The following is a 19878-nucleotide window of genomic DNA, read 5'->3' on the forward strand; positions in this document are numbered from 1 at the left end:
GAACAGAACACAAGTGCAGTTTCTTCAGAAAAACAGAGGTCTTATAAGAATGCTGGTAGTGACAGAACAGCATCATTATGTTGAAAGAGTTGATGAATCCGTTGCGTCATTTAGACAATCAATCATGTCTGAATGATAAGAGCTGCCCGAGGAAATTATCAGCAGCTTCATCATCACATTGTCAGTCACATTACTGCTGTGTGTCTGATCGTAGGACACGTTGAAGCTGAAGGCATGTGTCTGTCACAGGTTATGGAAAGAGTCAGTCTCACCCAGTACAGCACATCCGTCCAGCCCTCCATGGTGATGCACTGAAACACCGTCAGCATGGCAAACAGAAAGTTGTCAAAGTTGGTGATGCCCCCGTTGGGACCCTGCCAGCCTTCCCTGCACTCTGTGCCGTTGGAGCATTGGCGCCCATGCCCTGAGATTGCACATGGAGCTGGCTCCTCTTCTGCTATCGCATCTACGGGGAGAGGCTTTAAGTCATGAGACTCCTTATGTCATTGAAAAGTACTCCATTTAAAAATCCATTTAAAATCTTTGAACCTGCAAAAAAAAAAAAAAGAAGTCTGACAGACTGTTTTCTAACCTCACCATTTCCTCCCACTTTGTGTGAAAGCAGAGGGTATATAAGTACGCTCCTCATGCATTTTAATTTCAACATTACACAGCTTTTCCACTATGCTTAAGAGGAAAACTGTTCATTTTCTACTCCGCTACAGTACATGTAAATAGTTACATTTCAAGTAAAAAACTAAATTCTAAATTCTATAATCGTAGAAACTACTAAGCGTAACCACCATAGCAAAGCAGTAGCTTGTAAACCTTTAGCCGCATGATATCTCATTTGAAAATATCATGTCAGGGCAGCTGTGTGTCCGGTTTTACAATGACATCCAACTTTCAACGAGTCTGAATTGAACAAACAGAACAAATCGTGCGTCATTTCACAGAAACACAGATTTGAAACATTTTTCTTTCCTTCTTTCACTGCCCATAACAACCCGTCAGCTTTACTTAAGGTTGTTTGGAGGGGGCCTCATCTGCATGTTTGGACTTAACAATTTAGTTACATAAACTGTAAAAATAGTACATACACCCAGATGAATCAGTGGCAGCAGTCTAAGAAGTTAATGCACGGTAAGTTATCAGTCATAGGGTATGACGTAGTGCTTTTATTGCGGGTGGAGCTGCTGTCACATTTCTCTGATATCACATCTTTTACTGACGCAGGATACGGAACACAGTGTGTTTCGTTGTAGTGGAATATCTCTTGATCTCTATGTTAGCTTTGTTTTTCCTTTTCTTGCTGCCATGTGTGTTTGCAAGTAAAACTGCACTGATTCCCCATTTGAGGGACCCATTGATAAAAGAGGGGCCAATTAGGCTTAATACTTGACTAGGGCAGCTTTGCATGGTTTACTATTATCATCATTGCCATTCATCATTGTTTTACTGCCTCGTTACGCAGGCCCTTGACAGTCTGAAGAAAGTTCCTACCAAAAACCAGAGCTGGGTTTGAAAAATCAATTTTCCAATCTCGAATCGGTTCTCATTTGAAAAATCCTATGTCGATCAATAAAATCCTGTGCATAGGATTTTTCTCATTAAATGCCATTTTTGGCATCATCTACGTTACAATGTCGTTGCGCTCGCTCGCAAGACTAATTTCACATTCGTAATGAGAAATGGCCTCACATGGCCTCACATCCAGCGGTGCATGTTCATGTTCCGGTCTCTATGAGTGTGTGACCCTGTGCATGTGTGTGTCAACAGGTGCCAACCTGGATGGCTTAAAAGCGGAGGACCAATTTCGTGTGTATGCATGTATGCATGACAATAAATCTGATCTTAATCTGATCTTAATCTTAATCTTAATACCTGCTTATTCTGTGGCAAATTTAGTCGGTCATTTATAAACTGGATGTAAACATGCTTCTATGTATGTTCCTGTTAAAATGTACTCCTGTAAGAAATCCCCCATCACGGCATCAGGAAGTACCGATGATAATGTGACAAACACAATTTTGTTGTGCTGCAGTCAAACACCTGAATGGTGTCTCCCAGCGCTTTTGGGATGTTGTGGGTTGAAGTGTAATAAACACCAATAAAACTACTCATATGGGCTGTATTGCCAGAGCACGTGCATTTTCCATACGTCTGTGTGGGTGCGCTCGAGCGGATGACTGTACAAAGGAATGTGTGACGAGCTGACACCGGCTCGTCGCCAAAGTCGAAAAAAACGCCAACTGAGGCATTTCAAAGACGTTTACCTCGTTATCAGAAAGTGAAACAACCCCAAATCAGAACAAGTTGGGCGGGTATAAAAGATACAAATAAAATGCAGAAATTCCTACATTTACGTGGGCTTTTATTTATTGGACATCGTACCAACCAAAAGCACTTTGTGCTTGGTCTCGTCAACTTCATTTTATTTGTTAAACATTCATTATTTCTGCATTTGAGGCCTGAAAAACATTCCAAAACAAAGTGAGCACCTGATCTGAAAAGCACAAATTTGTGTATATTAACCAGTTTAAGGAACTGTCAGCGAGACAAAACATGAAACAACTTGGGTTCATGCTGACTGCAAAAGAACCACTGTTATCGCAAACTTTTCTGATTTGGGGTTGTTGGAATATAATCTTTGAAAATATTGGAACATTATATCTATATGAGAGGACATAATGAAAAGCAAAATAGGTCCTCTTTAAATCAGAGTTCTAGGGGGAAACACAATGCCTGTCATGATGAATTCCTGAGAAAAAACAACACTGTGAATCGTATTTTCAAAGTGAGGCAACGCTGACATAAAAAAGACAAATAAACATTTTGAATAAAAAGTGGAATTGCTTTTATGTGCAAAAGACAGTCAGGAGCACTTACCTGAACCAGGTATAAAGCAGGACGCATGCATTTTACCGATGAAAAGCTCCAGGCCGATAATAGCATAGATGATGATGACAAACAAGACCAGGAGGGCAATGTGCAGGAGAGGGACCATGGCTTTAATGATGGAGTTCAACACCACCTGTAAACCTAAACAAAGAGGAAAATCAACACATTACACCAGGGAAGCCAAGCTCTACTTTGAGTGGCTGAATGGACAAGAAAATACTGTTACAAACATTAAGCTCCTCTGGCCTCTCTTCCTGCAAATCTACCAAAAAAGAAAAATCCCACATGTGGCGCCAGACCATAAAGAGTTCAGCCCTACAGTACAGTGATGCAGAGAGAGCTCATAATACAAATAAAGCAAGACTTGATTGTTTGCATTACATATGTGAACACAGATTATGTGAGCTGGGATTTTTCCAAGGCGAAAAAAAGGTTACTCACTTTTGTCTGACTGTTATAAAGGAATTTAGATACTTCTCACAATTTATCTTCCACATGCATGTCAGACATGTTTACTTTTAAGTTTGTTCATTGTGTTCACACCCAGAGCGTTGGTCCCTGAGGTGCTGGCATATACGCTGAATGATTGTTTTAGGTAAACAGTCCCCACGGGGCTTCAACTGGACCATCTGGACTCGCCATGCAATCGTTCACATTCTTTTTTTTTATTGTACTGGGAATATAGAGTTGGATAATTGCACGATAACTAAGGATAATAAGTAGCAAATGCATTGAGTGACGCTCATAACATGGGCTTTCTGTGTGGGCAGCGCAAAAGTTTTAACTACTTACTGGGTACTCCTGAGACCAGCCTCAGGGGTCGCAACACACGGAAGGCTCGAAGGGCTTTAACATCGAATCCACCTGATTTACCCGCGTGCCCATGCATCGTCAGATGCTCAGCTTCTTCCTCGCCATCTGCCTTCTCATCTTTGGTCAAAAGCTCCAACACAACACTGAAGAGTCTGTTAGAAAACAAAGACACAGTTAGATAAATTGATAACTTCTCACTAATTATTGATCTGATATAGGGCTGCAACAATTCGTCGACGTTAGTGTAGTAGTAAGATTGTGTAGTAGTGGATAGTGTAGTGGTAAGATTTCCACCTTTCATGTGGGTGACCTGGGTTCATATCCCCAGGTCCTTAGGCAAGGCCCTACCTACCTACCTGTAAGTCGCTCTGGATAATAGCGTCAGCCAAATGCATAAACATAAACGTTGTCGGCAATAATCGATAATAGAAATAGTCGACAATGAATTCCATTGTCGACAATTGTTGCCAGACGTGTTTTTCCAAAAGAGTGAGGCATCTTACTTAATTACTATCTCTGCCGAGAGTCGCACATGCACAATAGCGACTCTCTGTCGAGCGATAACGTACACAGAAATGGCGGCGTCCAACACATTAGCGACACGTACCAAAATCTTCTAAAGTTTGGGAGCATTTTAGCCTGGATACGGCGAATAAAAAGATTACTTGCAACTCGGTGATGCACGAACATTTAAATAGAAAGCACGTCGGGCAGTTGAACGAAACGGAGTCTGACTCGCCTCGGTAAGATTCAAGTAACATTCAAGCCAATACGTTTTGTTTTCGCAAAGTTGAATAAAAGATTGAAGTACCCATGTTTCTTGTGTTTATTGTAATTTGCCACATAATTAAAGCAAATTCATTCTAAATTTAAGAAGAAGAAAAAAATGATCCGATTAGTCGACAAATCGTTTCAATAGTCGGTGACGAGTCGACTATTAAAATAGTCGTTAGTTGCAGCTCTAATCTGATGGAATGCTGCTAATTAAGCATTTGTACTGCCAGGTTCCAGTTATACGTAGTTCTTTAACACCTGAAAATAATACAATTTTTTCTTCTGTCCTTATCAGCTATACACATGCTAGTGTGTACAGTGTGTGAACAGCTAGTTGTACAAAAAGCTCTCACGCCAGGGGCAATGCTAAAAATGCAGCAAAACATAACAGCACCTCGACACCTCAATGCCCACATATATCTGTTGTGTAGATAAACAGAACCTATACAAGAGAGAGCTGCCTTACAAGAACCGCCTCCTACTGTGGTCACAAAGTGGAATCGACAGTGAACAAATTTCTCCCCATTAAAGAGGACACCTTATTATAGTTAGTCAGACATTCCTCACCTAGCCAGGAGGGAAAAATCATCTCAACTCATCACATCAAAGCTGTGGACTAAAAGCGGTGAATGAAGCTACCGATATGGGCTGGAAGGAGTTCTGATGGCCATAAAGCACAGTCTGCTCCGACTTATGTTCTACTGAGTCACTGCAGTAAGACTGACTGCCAGCCACTGGGGGTTTCATTAGTCAGCCGGTCGTGCTCGAAAGAAACCCCTCCATCACATATCGGCAACTTTTTTTATTGAACAAAGCTTAGACGAGCCAATACTCAGCAGGTCTCTCAGATTTCCCGCTGTCTTCGCACGTTATTCACAGAGCCATTCCACTGGCTTAACAAGTATTAAGCCAACAAGCAACAAATCACAAGGCAGCGCTGTCCTCTAGCACGGCTGCATGCTCCAATACAATTCTCATGCAATTATTTTCAAAAATCAATGCATTGAGAATATTCAAACGAATCTTGTTCTTATGAACGAAGCAACATTTGACAGCATCATAGTTGAGAAAGGGTGGATAGCTTAAGGAACAAAAACTGTTTAATTGATCTATAAGAAATATAGAAAACACTTTTTAAATCTTTTTAAACAGTCTGTAAAAAATATAAATAAAACAGCTTAACACTGATGTGCGCAAAGTTGTTTTACAACAGGATAACAGAAGCTACCTTGGTCCAGAATGTAAGTTATTATGATTTATTGTTCATTTCTCTACAGAAACGCAGTTGACATCCTGCTATGTGATAATATTGATGCTTTGACATCTCGATACATCTTGCAAGACGTAAACTTTTCACTAAGTGATGCTCCGCATGTTCAACGCCGTTGGTTTGCCTACAAATGCTTATACAGTGGAAGGACGGTTGATCAGCGACTTTCCTTCACTGACACCCATCACGGACATCTCAGTTTGAGACCTGTCTTACACAATGTTTCCAACAGTACTTTCACTTTTCCACTTTACTCTCATCAAATGATTTTTAGGGTTAAAACTACAGGTTAGAATTCATATTAAGACATATGGTTAGGTATGTGGTAAGGGGGATACACATTTTACTATTTACGGGTCGTAGCTCTTGTTACATGGATCCTGCAACAGAAAAACAAAGAGGAGTTTCGATGCCATCTTACACTCTCCAAACATAAGATTTCGACCTCACAAGTTTTTACGTTTTTGGAAAACAGAACAAACGTACATATCTTTTTTACATCATGTTTACTGGCCATACTGGGCTCTGACGTCAACTTATACGCTGATGTTGTCTTGCCAGTCTTGTTTCAGCTCTTCCTGATTATTATTCTCTTTTGGCTGCACTGTGTTTTGGTCATCTTAAATATTTGCCTAACTAACTTTGTCTCTCTGCTGTGACCAAATGAAGTCAGGAGCGGTGCAGGAGGAGGAGCCGAAGGTAACTATTCAGACATCAGTGATCCCTTTTTTGTGAGTTTGTCATAAAAAATTATGTCTTGGCGCAACATATATAATTTCTTTTTTATTAAAAACTATTGATTATTGTTGCTTTTTGCAGTTTTCTTTTCCCCGTGATTTCTCCCATTTACTTTAAGCTACACTACATTTACATGGCCTAATTAACAATAAAAACATTTTCAAACAACTAATTTTGTTTTTTTACCTAGCCTTTAATAAAGCACAGAACACAAAAAGCCACTGAGCCATTAAACGACCAACTGTAATCTGTAAATATGAGCTACACGAATGCACTGAAGCCCGTGGAACAGTGGACTGCACCTCCGGCATCAGATACTAGCAGGATTATCTTAGTGTGTCGTTTCAGTGATTTATCAGCAACAGCCACTCTTCGTGGCACGGGCAGCCTTCTTTGCATTTGACTGGATGGCAGATCAACCCTGCATGCGGCACACTGACAGAGATCTGACCCAGCTACCCACTGGACTGTGTGTATTAGGGGAGAGATGGAGGGAGGGGAGACAGGAAGGAGGGACGAGAGAGGAGAAAAACAGAAAAGCTGCTATGCGGATGAAGATAACAAGACGAGTGTTTGCAGGAGACAGGAATGAGGGCAGAGTGAGGTGGGGATGTGCACAGCGCCAACCATCTGAAATGTGAAAATGGAAGGGGGTAGTAATGAGGACGAGCTGCAGAGACAAAGCAGAGCAGGATGGCAAAGAGTGACTGAAAGACAGTCAGTGAGAGAAGAGGGAAAGATGGGAGGGAGAATTGGAGAAGTGATGAAGTATGGAGAGATGGTGACTCACTCCAGTGGTGGTAAAGCTCTGATTTATTCTCTCTGTCTTTTCTGGGTCATATGCTGTGGGTGCAAGAGGGTCTCTATTAGCACTTGGCCACATGGAGCAAATGCTTAAGCAGCTTTAACTTCTCTCGCAAGTACTGTAAACTGTCAAACTGAGATCAAGGTGCAAATCCTAAAATCAGACTGAAAATAACAAGGCCTTGTGACCTGGTGTACAATCAGTTAGCACCGCGCCGTCTACAGCAGCACAGCAGAGTCAACTTGAGGACTTACCCTATTACCACGATGACAAAATCCAGCATGTTCCAGCCGTTTCTCACATACGCATTCTGGTGCATCACCAAACCATAAGCAATGATCTTCAGAAAGGTCTCGATTGTGAAGATGATGAGGAAGGCATATTCAACTGTTTCCTGAAAACACACAAATGAAAATTTGCGAAACTGCAACAATGGTGCACAATTCTAAGAAAACACGAGCATTTCATTAGTACAGTGCAGTGTTGTGGGTAAGCAACACACACACGGGCATAAAGAGCATTAGAGACACAATAAGCTGATCAAGAAAATGAATCTAATCCAGCTCAGCTGGATAACAATGATAGAAATAAGTCCAGAACCTACTCTCCTAATTGGGAAACACTTTACATTATGAACAGCTTCATCAAATAAAATGGTTAATGCTTTTTTTTGTGTTGTTGTTGCTTTAGCTGCTCAACATTACAGTTAGTTTATGAATTAACCTACAGTCTAGGACCTTTCAAAACACCTGATTAAGGCTCAAAAAGATGCGTGCTGGTATTTTTAGTGCCGTAATAACATAAAGCTCCGCCTGGCTGATATGATTACATCAACACATTACATATAGTGGTGGCCTGATGTGTGTTTTTAAGTGATTCTGATACTGATGCTGGTTATTTAGAGAGCAGCACATCACTCTCCTTTTTCGCATTTCATCTGATCAATATAATAAAATCTCATAAAAATGAAGTAGACAACATTTCTGGACCTAAATAAACATCTTGTATCATGGCGTGCGGTGATGCAGCGGTTATTACAGTCACTTCACAGCCTTGCAAAAACTGTATCAACAAAATAAATCTAACCGAAAACTTTGTTCCACAACAATCACACAGACAAACGGTTCTTAATCAGCTGATTAAACTGTTTATCACTGGTTACACATACTCCCTCACGTTTAAATCGCTTCACTATACAATTTATCTGTGTCATATGTCAGTTTTCTTCACATTGCAGTTATCGTGAAATTTCTTCTAAACTTCCATTGAAGGAAATAAATAGATAGTTTCTGTATTCATGATCCTAAAAGGAGCCACAGATATATAAATATATATATATATATATATATATATATATATATATAGATATAAAATACTATTAATCTTGTCTGAATATATAAAAAAGAAGGTACAGTTGTGGCCATTATGCATCAGTGTGGAGGAAGAAAGGGCTGGTAGACCACAAAAAAATATAAAAGGGATGAAAATTATGAAAACTTATTCTCTAGGTTGAAAAACAAGAGAGGTGGAGAGCTCTCAAGGCATGAATATATCAGAGAGGAGCATAGGTTAAAAAAAAAAAGAGCAAACGTGCACAAACACACACTGAATAAAATGGCTTGGATAATCAGTGCTTTTCAGAGGGTATGATGGAGATTAGAAACATGATGTAACTCAGTTGTGCTCTTTTCTCCGGTTGTTTCAAAGACAGAGGGAACACGGGAACATTGAGCCATCAGGTTGAGGTCGGCTGAGAGTGAAGCTGACAGCAGAGGCACACATGGCCGGACAAAGCTGGCGTGTGCGTTTTAGTCCCACAAGATATGTAAGAAAGTGGAGGTGGATACACCATAGGTGACTCAGCTTATTTAGGACTGTCCTGGGATGTCCCTTGAGATCAGAGAGAAACGCTCTCATTGCTTATTCATGAGGTGGGTCAGTGTAGATTCTGTGCACAGGCTGGTATTCAACATATGTTTCCATCAGTACAAAAACACACTAGACACATTACGGAGAGGACTTCAACATTTAGGCCAGGAAACACAATGCAGGCAAAAGCATACGCGCACATTATCACACAGATAATAACCTCTGCCGCCCGGGGGGAGCATTTCTGCTCTATGATCTCTGCGGACACAATAAATGCAGGAGCAGTGCAGTTTTCCCAACAGTTAACTGCAGATTGTGTGAAGCACTTAGCCCAGAAAAAGAGACATGGGCCTCTTTGTTATGAAGTAAAAGGTTGAGTTAAGCTCAAGGCTGCTGAATCTGTGACAGAGCAACCTCGTGCTGCAGGGAGTAGAGAGAACAGAACGATTCATCCAAGGATGGAGAGAAAGTAACAGAGAGAGAGAGAGAGAGAGACGAGTGAACAATTTCAGAGGCATATCTAAAGAAAAAAAGACTGGTGCTAGTGGTGTTTAACAAGAAAATAAGCATTAAAACAAAAGCGTGTCTTTCAGCTGCAGCCACAGAAGTGTCGTGATATGGCCGTACAAGAATGGGAGTTTCCCATGATATTATTGGCAGCAGATTATCCTGTGTGCACAGCAGTAAATGAGCAATGTTTGTAAAAATGGAAAAAAACATCATCTGAGCAATTTTAGCTTTTCAATCTGTAGTGACTTTATGCTAATGCCCACCTCCAACAAGGCGTGTTGAATAAAATAGTAAATGATAACCATTTCCTTCTGTTAAGCTGAATTGTACTCATTCATCGGCAGGCTAGGGTGTTAGCGGCAATAGAAAATGTGAGAGACAACAAGAGAAGAAGACAGAAAGAGGCCTTTGGGGATGACCATAAATATCTCTGACTCATCTAAGTTTGTTTGTGCTGTAAAGAGACCTACTGTAATACTGTATGTTTCCTTCTCTCACACAGTTCATGCATCTTAAAAACAGCAAACATGTTCCTTCATGGGAAGGGACACATGTCACACGTCCTCCCTGGAACCCCACAGCAACAGCCCCAACTGGACTTCATGCGCCACAGGGGGAGTGTTCACATCTACAGGCACAACTCAGTTACTCTCGCAGCTGATCAGTTCACCATATGACATATGATGCCGCTAACCCGCTGAACCATGCACTCTCCTGCATAATTTGCCATATGACTGAGCCAGGCCGATAGCAGTAATGCAAGCCCATTAACAGTCCGGAGTGGCGTGTCCCCAACATCTGTAAGTTGCAACTCATCTTCACCCAGACACCATCGCTGTCATCTAACTTTGTACATTATTGTAAGGAACAGAAAAACAGACATAAAATGACGAGCTCGTCCTCAAATTATAGCACCAATTTGGAGAGACTTAGATCTAGCATTCAAGTAAAAAACTAACTATAGCTTCCTTAAAAGAGAAGAGGAATACTGGCACGAACCATAACGACATATTTAGAACAAGAAAAACAAAAAAACAGTCTTATTTCACTCCGAACACAGGTGAGCATGACATGAGCAGGTTTTCAGTCAAAACAATCAGTGTTTTCTATTTATCTATTTATATTTAGTTATCATTCATTTAGAATTTAAAAGCACAACTTCTTCTAATTCCCCCAAGTTTTGCTTAAAATGAGGTTGAGCTCAAATTGTTTAATAGGTCACTACGGAACAAAACAAGCATACTGCAGTGAAAACTCCATTTTTTGTAGCATGAAGAGAACACGTGTCTGTGCGTCTTTAATGCATATTAAATGAGGCCAGTGAGGCTCGCTTTGATCGTAATACGACCAACAAAAGGTTCAGACAGAGTCGAGTCCACAGACGCACAACGCTGGAAGAAAAAAAATCCCAAATCTGGAAAAATGACAAGAATGACTTGAACACACCGTATTTTTTTTGGAAAGGATTAATCACTAGATAGACAGATGTTTTTAAAAAGCCAAGAGAAAAAAATTACCCCGGAGAATTTTTTTAAATAAATGCTTTATTTTCGTTTGAGCCCAACAAAAACGACAGCAGCCCCGAACTGATGTGTGGAGGGGAAATTAGGTCGTTTACTTCACTTATTAACTCACTAGGATACGACTGCACAGTGTCCATATAAAACTCTTCTATCAACACAGACCCAAGTCAGCAACGTGTCATGTTAGATTTCATTTAATTTATTCATGTTTAGGATCATGCTGCACTCATTGTAAAAAGCACAGAGGTGCACATTTGAAGGCTCAAACAAACCGGTTATGTTGTGGCAGCTGCACCCCGCAGTATGACTACTGCATCGTGCACGTCATAAACCAAACTGTGCAGCCCTTGCCCCCACGCCCGTGAAGCACGCGTCATCTTTGTGCTAACTCTGATGCAAACATGGCTCCAGCATGTGAACCGAGGAATGAATTAATTAAACTGAGCAAAGATGGAGGGGCAGAAGTCTGCCTGCAGCAACTGTTCCTGCGGCTGAAAAGTGGTTTTACCTCAGTCTGTTGTACTGAGCCAGTACCTTTAAAACTTGATGTGATCAATAAAACAAACTAAAGCGAACTCACATTTTACAGCCACCAGATTACAGACTTTTTAGAAACCTTTTTTGGGTTGTTTCACCTAAAAGGTTAAAGGTGATAGAGAATGGTTGAATGGGGCATTAATCCTTGTTCTGTGATGTGATATGTAGCCCAAAAAAAATTGGTTAAGTCTGTAATGGCTCAGAACCTCCCTAAAAGGCTCTCTGAAACAGCTGTTACTATGCTGAGTTTAGAATGCGTCGTTTGCCCTCATTGGCGTCGTTTCAGAGCTTATCTGGCAACCTCATTATGAAATGCAGGTAGGTGTTGGCGCTATTCGGTTGCCGTTGCTTGATTGGCTGCCCTTGCTCTCACTGAAAACAGAGCTATAGAGTAATACACTGACTGAAAAGAAAGCTCATCAGAATCAGAATTAGTTTTATTGCCATTGTTAGTGAACAGTGTTCACTAACTAGGAATTTGCTGCGGCGTAAGGTGCAAACATGTAACATAGGATATAATAATAAAAAATAAAGAATAAAAATATATGAATATAAAATGTACAAGGTGTGTACAACAATACACAGTATCCAATATACAGAGCAACAACAGTGTAGCTTCATTAGTGCAATTTTAATGATGGTAAAGTGACTGGGGCAGGTTACGAGGTGATTATGAAGTGTTCATAAGTCCAACTGCAAGGGGGAAAAAACTGTTTTTGTGATGGGAGGTTCTGGTCCGAATGGACCGAAGCCTCCTGCCCGAGGGGAGTGGTGCAAATAGAGAAGGGTCAGCTGTGATCCGACCTGCTCGCCCCATAGTCCTGGAGACGTGCAGCCGATCACCTTCTCAGCGGAGCGCACAGCTCGCTGCAGTCTGTGTCTGTCCCTGTCGGAACTGACCATCTACTGAGCAAAATTCCGACTGAAGCCTGCTCGGAATCGTGCAAGCTTTGTGAAACTGTACTCCGTGAAATGCGCAAAAAGGAGCAAAATGAGCAAAGGAAAAGACGGCGGTTGTATGTACTGGGGATGCTGTTAAAAATAAATAAAAGCCATTGATCGCGAACATTGCTTTCCGGGGGAAGAATATGTAACGATCGTAGTCCGCTTTCACAGCCTTGGAAGGCACACCAGTTCCTGTTTCTCGCCGAAGGGGCGTGTCTGAAACGGGGTGGCTGTGGATTTGGGTGTGGGGGGGCGATTGCTGAAAAAGTGACATCACTTTTTCACAAAAACGGATTGGCACTTTTTCTGGGGGATATTCAAAAAAGGGGAGTACTTGAAACAGAGGTTCTGACACTTGCTGGCACTTCGTGTGTACTCCCCACAGCGGGGAGACTCAGAACTAACACCAAAAACGTGAAAAAGACGATTTTGATTCTCAATCCCCTTTAAATAGTTGAATATACAGTGTTTTTGTCACCAATTTCAAACTGCGCAACTTCCTGTTTTACAATTTAGTTTCGGTATCCTTAAATAGTTGTCAATAGCTTTCCAGTTTGCCTTAGGACAATTTTAAATGGGCTTTGGCGCAGAGAAGACGGCAGCTTTTCTGGATCATTTTCACATTTTCTTTGCTCGACAGAAATGTAACCTGCGTGTGTGGATGGCACGGTGAACTGTGTTAGCAGAGGATGGCTTCTGGAAGCGTTTGTGAGCCCATGCAGTGATTTTCATAACACAATCATATCTGTTCTCAATGCAGCGCTGCCCGAGGGCCCCAAAGATTGCTTTCCATCCGCATCTATTGCGCTAATAGATTCTCTTAATCTTTTTCATTATAACATAATGTAGATGGCGGAATCCTCAAAGTCTTCATAATTTCACAACGAGGAACATTACTTTGAAATTGCCTCTCAATTTGTGGCTGCAGTTTTTTGCAAACCTTTTAGAAAAAAGGTTTAGAGACGGGAGTTTAGAACCGTGTCAACCAAACACAATTATATTCAAGTACAATATTTAAAAAGAAAAATAATATATATATATACAGTATATATATATATATATACAGTATATATATATATATATAATATAATCATATGGCAAATACAGAGGAATTCATGTATTTATTACATATCAGGAAAAGCTATGTGCACATCACACCCCAGTCAATCTGAGAAGCTCTAGTGCTGACAGTTCGTAATAAATCTGAAAGCTTTTTCTTAATCAATGAAGGCTCAAAGTCAGCAGGAAGACCTCAGTGAGCATAAATCATCGTTATAATCAAGTGATTTGACAGAGAAACCAAAGACCAGAGACTGACAACAAGAGAGTGGAAACACATGACCATATGGTTCAAGTTTCTGGTTAAATTTAACTGATCTTGGGATAAACGTTCATCCTGTTGAAAGGATTAGACCTTGATACGAGATAAAAAAAAAAAATGAAATGTTTCATCCTCTAGTTTGGAGGAAAAGGCTTACGACTTGTAAACAGATATCTGCCCGATCCCACGACACGGACCATATGCACGCTCCGTTAATTCAGTGGCAAACACATTCTGCATGAATACGCTCGACAGGATTTCATCTTCTGCTGCTTTTAAAAAACATCTGATTGTTACCGTACTACATGTGCGTGTCTGGACATCTGAGCGTGTGGCGAGAAGCCCAGAGTCGCATGAGTCAGACTGACATCATGCATGTTTGATATCTGTGTGACCAGAACACTTTCATGCAGATCAAATGCAGCAAGCTACAAGCCATTCAAATGTTAGGGCAGCCATATGTAGAGCAGTACAAGGTAGACACACTTTAAGCAATGCAAGCAAAATCTCAAGTTACCAGCCATGGGACAGTCAGCAGATATGCCCTGCACTATTTTGGGTCTGATGCTCTCAAAGAGGAGACAGATACTTCCCTTCCCCTCCTGTATGGATGAATCAGGGCCACCCAGCCAAGCTAGTTGAGTGAGGGCCGCCAATCATTTAGTGCACCTTCACCGCCTGCTCCAGCAGAGTTTAACAGTTAATACGTTTGCTCGAGTGTGCCGTCTATACTGTGATGGCTGCTCAAGTGAGTGACGTCCATGAGGCTTTTAACGAGGCCTGATGCGTAACAAGTGGATAATATATTTTGATGTCTCACATTTTTGCAGTTTCTTTCCCATTTCTTCATTTTCTTTTTTATTAGCAATTGACTGCGATGTGCTTACAAAATGTATTAAATCATTTTAATTGTGCATCTTCCAGTTCCAAACTGTTCTAAACTGCAGACTACACTCAACAATGAAAAGACAAGACGGCAGTGACATGAACAAAATGTCTTTTTGAATGCTTCACAATGAAATTTCGCAACTACCAACACAAAACGCATATAGCTCTGCACACATGTACATGTGCCGACAAGTACAAACTTGTGCACACCACGGTTACATGCATGTGAAGTGTTGTGGGGGTGGGCAGAAGCTCTGTGAGAAGGATGCATCTGTCTCTTTGCCAAGAGAACCACAAGTTCAGATCGGTTATCATAAGGAATTCAAATCCATGTATGGTGGAGAAAGAATGAGCTGCCCGAGGTTTAAAACAAACAAAAATAACAATGAGCCTGCAGCATTATAAAATAGAACCACATGATCAAGGGCTGAGACGTACATAAAAACATGAAACAATCACAAAAAGTTAATCAGACACGAAACTAACACCGGAGAGTTCACTGTGTCGCTGGATTTTGCAATATAAGTAAGTAAGAAGGTAAAGCTTATTTATATAGCACCTGTCACAGATAAAAAAACAACAAAGTGCTTTACAATCAAATAAATTAAAGTAATTATAAGAAAACACCACCAATTAAACAAATGAATAATTATAAAATAATAAAAGATGAAAAAGTAACAAGATAAAAATGTAGTCCTGAAAGCATTTTAGGAGGCGACGAGGCGTTCATTTGTGTGCTATACACACAAATATCAAAGCAGACGACAGCTGACTTTTAAAACATCTTTACTTAAAAATGGTTTCTTTGGTGTTTCTGTGTGCTTTCAGACGCTCTTTTATCACTGTTTTCCACTATACTAACTACTTGTTTTGGCATTAAAACTGACTGGTCAAGTTCAGTTAACGTTAAATATTTGGTATTTGTTAATGAATAGAACACATCATTCACCATCTATCTAAAGTGCATAGACAACACAGAAGTGGACAAATTGTAGGAAGAGAAATTTAGTCATTTGTATTGTATATTGTAAAATTGATGTATTTCAAAGCAGGGACAGTATCAGGCTCTGTTTTGAAAACTTTATTGATAGTACAGCCTAATAAATTAGAGCTGCTGTGTGTCACAAAAAGGTTAGCAAAGTTTAGAAAGTGGATTGAGGACTGAGCCCGTTGGAAAAATGATCTAATCTTGATTGTGTTTAAAGGTGCCAGAACAGCTGAGCAGAGAAACAAACAAATATGTAAAGGTTCCAGTTAAGCCTGCGTTCTGCAGATGGTCCCAACTGCGCATCCACACCTGATGTCCTCATTTGGCCGACCTGATCCAAAGAAACAGCATCGTTTCTTTACACAGAAAGGTTATACCAATCAGGTCGTTGTTTTGTTGTTTCATATGAAGATGTGGGCACAGGCGAAGAAAATTCTTCCAACATGCATGTGAATTTGTATTCTTTTACTTCTTTTCTTCCCCCTTAAAGACAGCCTGTTTGACGCACTTCTGCTCTCATGGCTCCACATTCACACAGTAGCCAGCCACACAGACTACCGTAGCACGGCTCCGACTCGCTTTACTCTCGCTATCTTTGTCTCTCCCTCAGTCACAGACTCACGTGCAAACGCACTCTCACACTTACGCACGCATGCAAAAATACACATTCAAGATAACAAGAAGGGACAGTGCTAGTGTGAGCAGCAAATGAGCAGTTACGTTAAGTGACTAAACACATTCTTTTACCATCTTCTCCATGGGAGTCCCCGGTCCAGACGTTGCTGCTTGTGCCAGACACACACACGCACAAAACACACACACACACACACACACACAAACACACACACACACACACACACACACACACACACACACACACACACACACACACACAGACCCAACTGCTTCACTTGCCTCACACATGTACACGTTTACACTTTTCTGCAAAACATCATGTCGCCAAATACTGACATATGAACCATAGCAACTCTTCTCGTGTAATATGTGCCATCTGCAACCTTAGAACTGACTTTGAACCATGTTATAAGCACAAGCTAGCAGGGCCAGAAGAACCTGTTATTGTTTCAAAACACATATTTTACGCCTTAATTATAGCTGTGGACAAGGTATGGTTAATAGAGACGCTTGTGGAGTTTTTATATGAGCTACGGGGTTGTTTATTTGACCTGAAGAACACTACACACTGGCAAAGGGGCTTCAGCACTTACATAAGGCACTGCAGTGGAAAGTACACATAGTTGTATTTCAGAATTCAGGCTTTACTTTGTATAATATTAATTATCTCAATAGATTTGACTGACACTCAGGGAAAGAAAGCACAAAGTGCTTTAATGCAGGCATTAAACCAACAAAAGCTGCTCACATCTCAAAGCTTTTTTATTAGCTGTTCATAAATAACTCATTAACAGCCAGTCCTTTAATGACTGTGAACCTGAGTCGAGGGGGTACAATAGCTAACGGAATACGATAACTACTTTTGCTAGTTTAAATGTAAGATTGTATGTTTTAAAGACAGAACTTTACACCACATCACTTTGCATCACCTGCTGCTTGTATCAGCTGAGTCCATCGAGAGCTGTGTCAGCCTTGTTGCATAGCTTACTGCTAGGCGTTACATTTGCAAAGATTTAAAAAAAATGGTTTGTGCTTTACCAGGCTTTTCATACAATTTTCCTTATCTCGTAGTTGGAAGATTAGATTTGTAACATTTGGAGTCATGGGTGATCAGCAGTAGGACACACCATTCCTGCAATGTTCCAAAGAAAAATTAATCTTCTTTCGGTGAGAAAATAATTACAAATGAAGTTCATGTCTGATGCAAAAGTGATGCAGTGTAAAATTCACTATATACAGAATTCGCTCAAGCACAATATATAGTAAATTGAGTTTTTATGCAATAAATAGAGGACGTTTTTTCTGTCAGAGTCTCCAAACTGTATCCGTTTCCACACATGCAATAGAGTCCTTAATTGTTATTGTCCCAAAGATTAAGATTAGATTTATTGTCATGCATACACACGAAATTTCACAGTCATTCACAGCGCTCGGGGAGCATGGGGGTACGGTGCCCTGCTCAAGGGCACCTCAAGCGCTGGCATGTGCGAAAGCTAACATCTGAATCATTAGCTCTGGACAACTTGTGTAGCCCCCAAATAAAATCTCCAGAAAATCAGCGTGCGAGAGAAAGTGTAGACGTAGCAGCAAATCTTGTAAAGCGTTTACCGCCTTCGTGAGTGTGAGCGTGTGTGCACTGGTAAGAGTTACCGCTTCATTCTCCTGTATGCTTCTCGTTACTAAGGTGCAGATATCAACACAAGGAGCCTCAGCTGCTATTCTCAACTTGTTGTAATGAAAACACAGCGCTTTCCACACTGTATCGGCATCATGTCCTGCCTTCTGTATCCCCAGCAGAAAGCCTCCCGCTGTGAAACACGTGTGTGAGCAGCAACTGCACAAAAACTCTGGGCCAAACTGTCTGCACTCTCTCCTAAAAATCTCCGGTGTTCGTGTGTGAAAACAGCTTGAGAGCACTCGGACGAATGTTCACTGCAGGTAAGACACTGACTACTCATATGCGCGTCACGTGACCCTGTTTCCCAGAGGGAATATCAGCAGAAAAATGAAAATAAAACGAATTACATCTCAAATATTGTTTGACAGGAACTACCAGATGTCTCTCAATGGCTTGTTGTCACAGAGAAGCGCTTCGTGACAGTGATCAGTAGACAGGCGTTGACCTCAGGTCACAAATATGGCTCTATGATTTCCTGGTCAGATGTATTTAAATCAGAAACGACTTCATCTGGGTTGATCGTTGCTCATTTTGCATTACACAGAATGCCCGTAACAGAGCGACATGTGAATGCAGCATAGGGTGACCTCTTTCTAATAAATTTGCCTTGTTTTGTTATGTAATGGCTATGAGAGTTCATTAAAACTACTATTAAACTGTACTGGGATTGATTGTTCAAAGAAGCTTTTTTTAAGGGGATAAATTATTAGAAATGAGTGTGACTACTTGATCTATTCATCCTAACCCTTATTAGAAACCTTGCCAGGCATTCAAATGGTGAACTGTGTTGCCAGTAATAAATTATAACACAATAGTACAGAGATGTCTCTTTGTTTTTAACGACACAGTATGTTGTTCATAACAACCCTTTAGTCGTTTTTTTGAATAAGTGATGTGTAAGAATATCAGCATAAAATGACATAAGAGGAAAGAAATAACTCATTCACTTTGGAAAAGTCACAAAATAAATCAATGTAACATATTTCTGTAAAGCCTCATGTTAGTAAAAGATCATCTATGCTGCCTGAATGTCAACGCAGAAAACAAAGTCAAATTACATGACTAATAAAGGACAAGCATGTAACTATCCTTACTGAGACCAAATGTAGTCTTTTAATGTAAATAAGGGGGTACGGTCGTTCACAGTAACCATGTTCCGACCCATTCAGCCAAAATGCATATAGTTTGTTTTCTAAGACTAAATCTCAGCATCAAAGAAAAGCATTTTGTCGTTATTACCTAATATCGGATATCAAACTACACAGTTAAACCAGGCAGCAGAGCTGTCTTCTATCATCATTCCTTTATTAAAAACATTTGGGAAAATTCCCTGAAATGCAGTTCCAAACATCCAAACATGAAACTTATTTCGCACTGTGAGTTTGATCAGGGGTATTTCAGCCTTTACATGGTCCCCGGTTACAAAAAAAAACAAAAAAAAAAACAGCTCTGTGGCTCAGGAGTTATGCAATAACAGCGATATGGGCGCGCACACAACCAAATACCAAATGCAATTTGCTGCATGCTACTTCACAAAGGATGAGATGTATGAATCATTTTCTCCGTGAAAAGGTCACTCGTTTGCTCAGCCACCTTCAGCAGGAGCTGCCCGGGGTGTTGAGTCTCAGATAGATAATTCAAAAATGACCTCAAAGCAAAGACAGGAGTGTTTGTCTATTTTG

At 40.6% G+C, this 19878-nt stretch overlaps 1 protein-coding gene across 11 annotated transcripts in view; it reads right to left on the minus strand.

Moving 5' to 3' along the window:
* Positions 1-19878, minus strand: part of cacna1da (calcium channel, voltage-dependent, L type, alpha 1D subunit, a) — a 62549-nt gene that overhangs the window by 35400 nt on the left and 7271 nt on the right. For 10 of the 11 annotated variants that reach the window (XM_075461084.1, XM_075461083.1, XM_075461082.1 and 7 more), the window contains exons 4-7: positions 7556-7695; positions 3694-3866; positions 2890-3042; positions 273-466 (exon numbers count right to left, since the gene is read on the minus strand). In XM_075461084.1, the coding sequence (XP_075317199.1) occupies positions 273-466; positions 2890-3042; positions 3694-3866; positions 7556-7695 (660 nt within the window). Of the gene's footprint in view, positions 1-272; positions 467-2889; positions 3043-3693; positions 3867-7555; positions 7696-19878 lie in introns of those variants that run through there. The other variant, XM_075461085.1, reaches the window with a different exon arrangement.

The sequence above is a fragment of the Odontesthes bonariensis genome, chromosome 3, assembly GCF_027942865.1.
Source record: "Odontesthes bonariensis isolate fOdoBon6 chromosome 3, fOdoBon6.hap1, whole genome shotgun sequence".
Taxonomy (NCBI): domain Eukaryota; kingdom Metazoa; phylum Chordata; class Actinopteri; order Atheriniformes; family Atherinopsidae; genus Odontesthes; species Odontesthes bonariensis.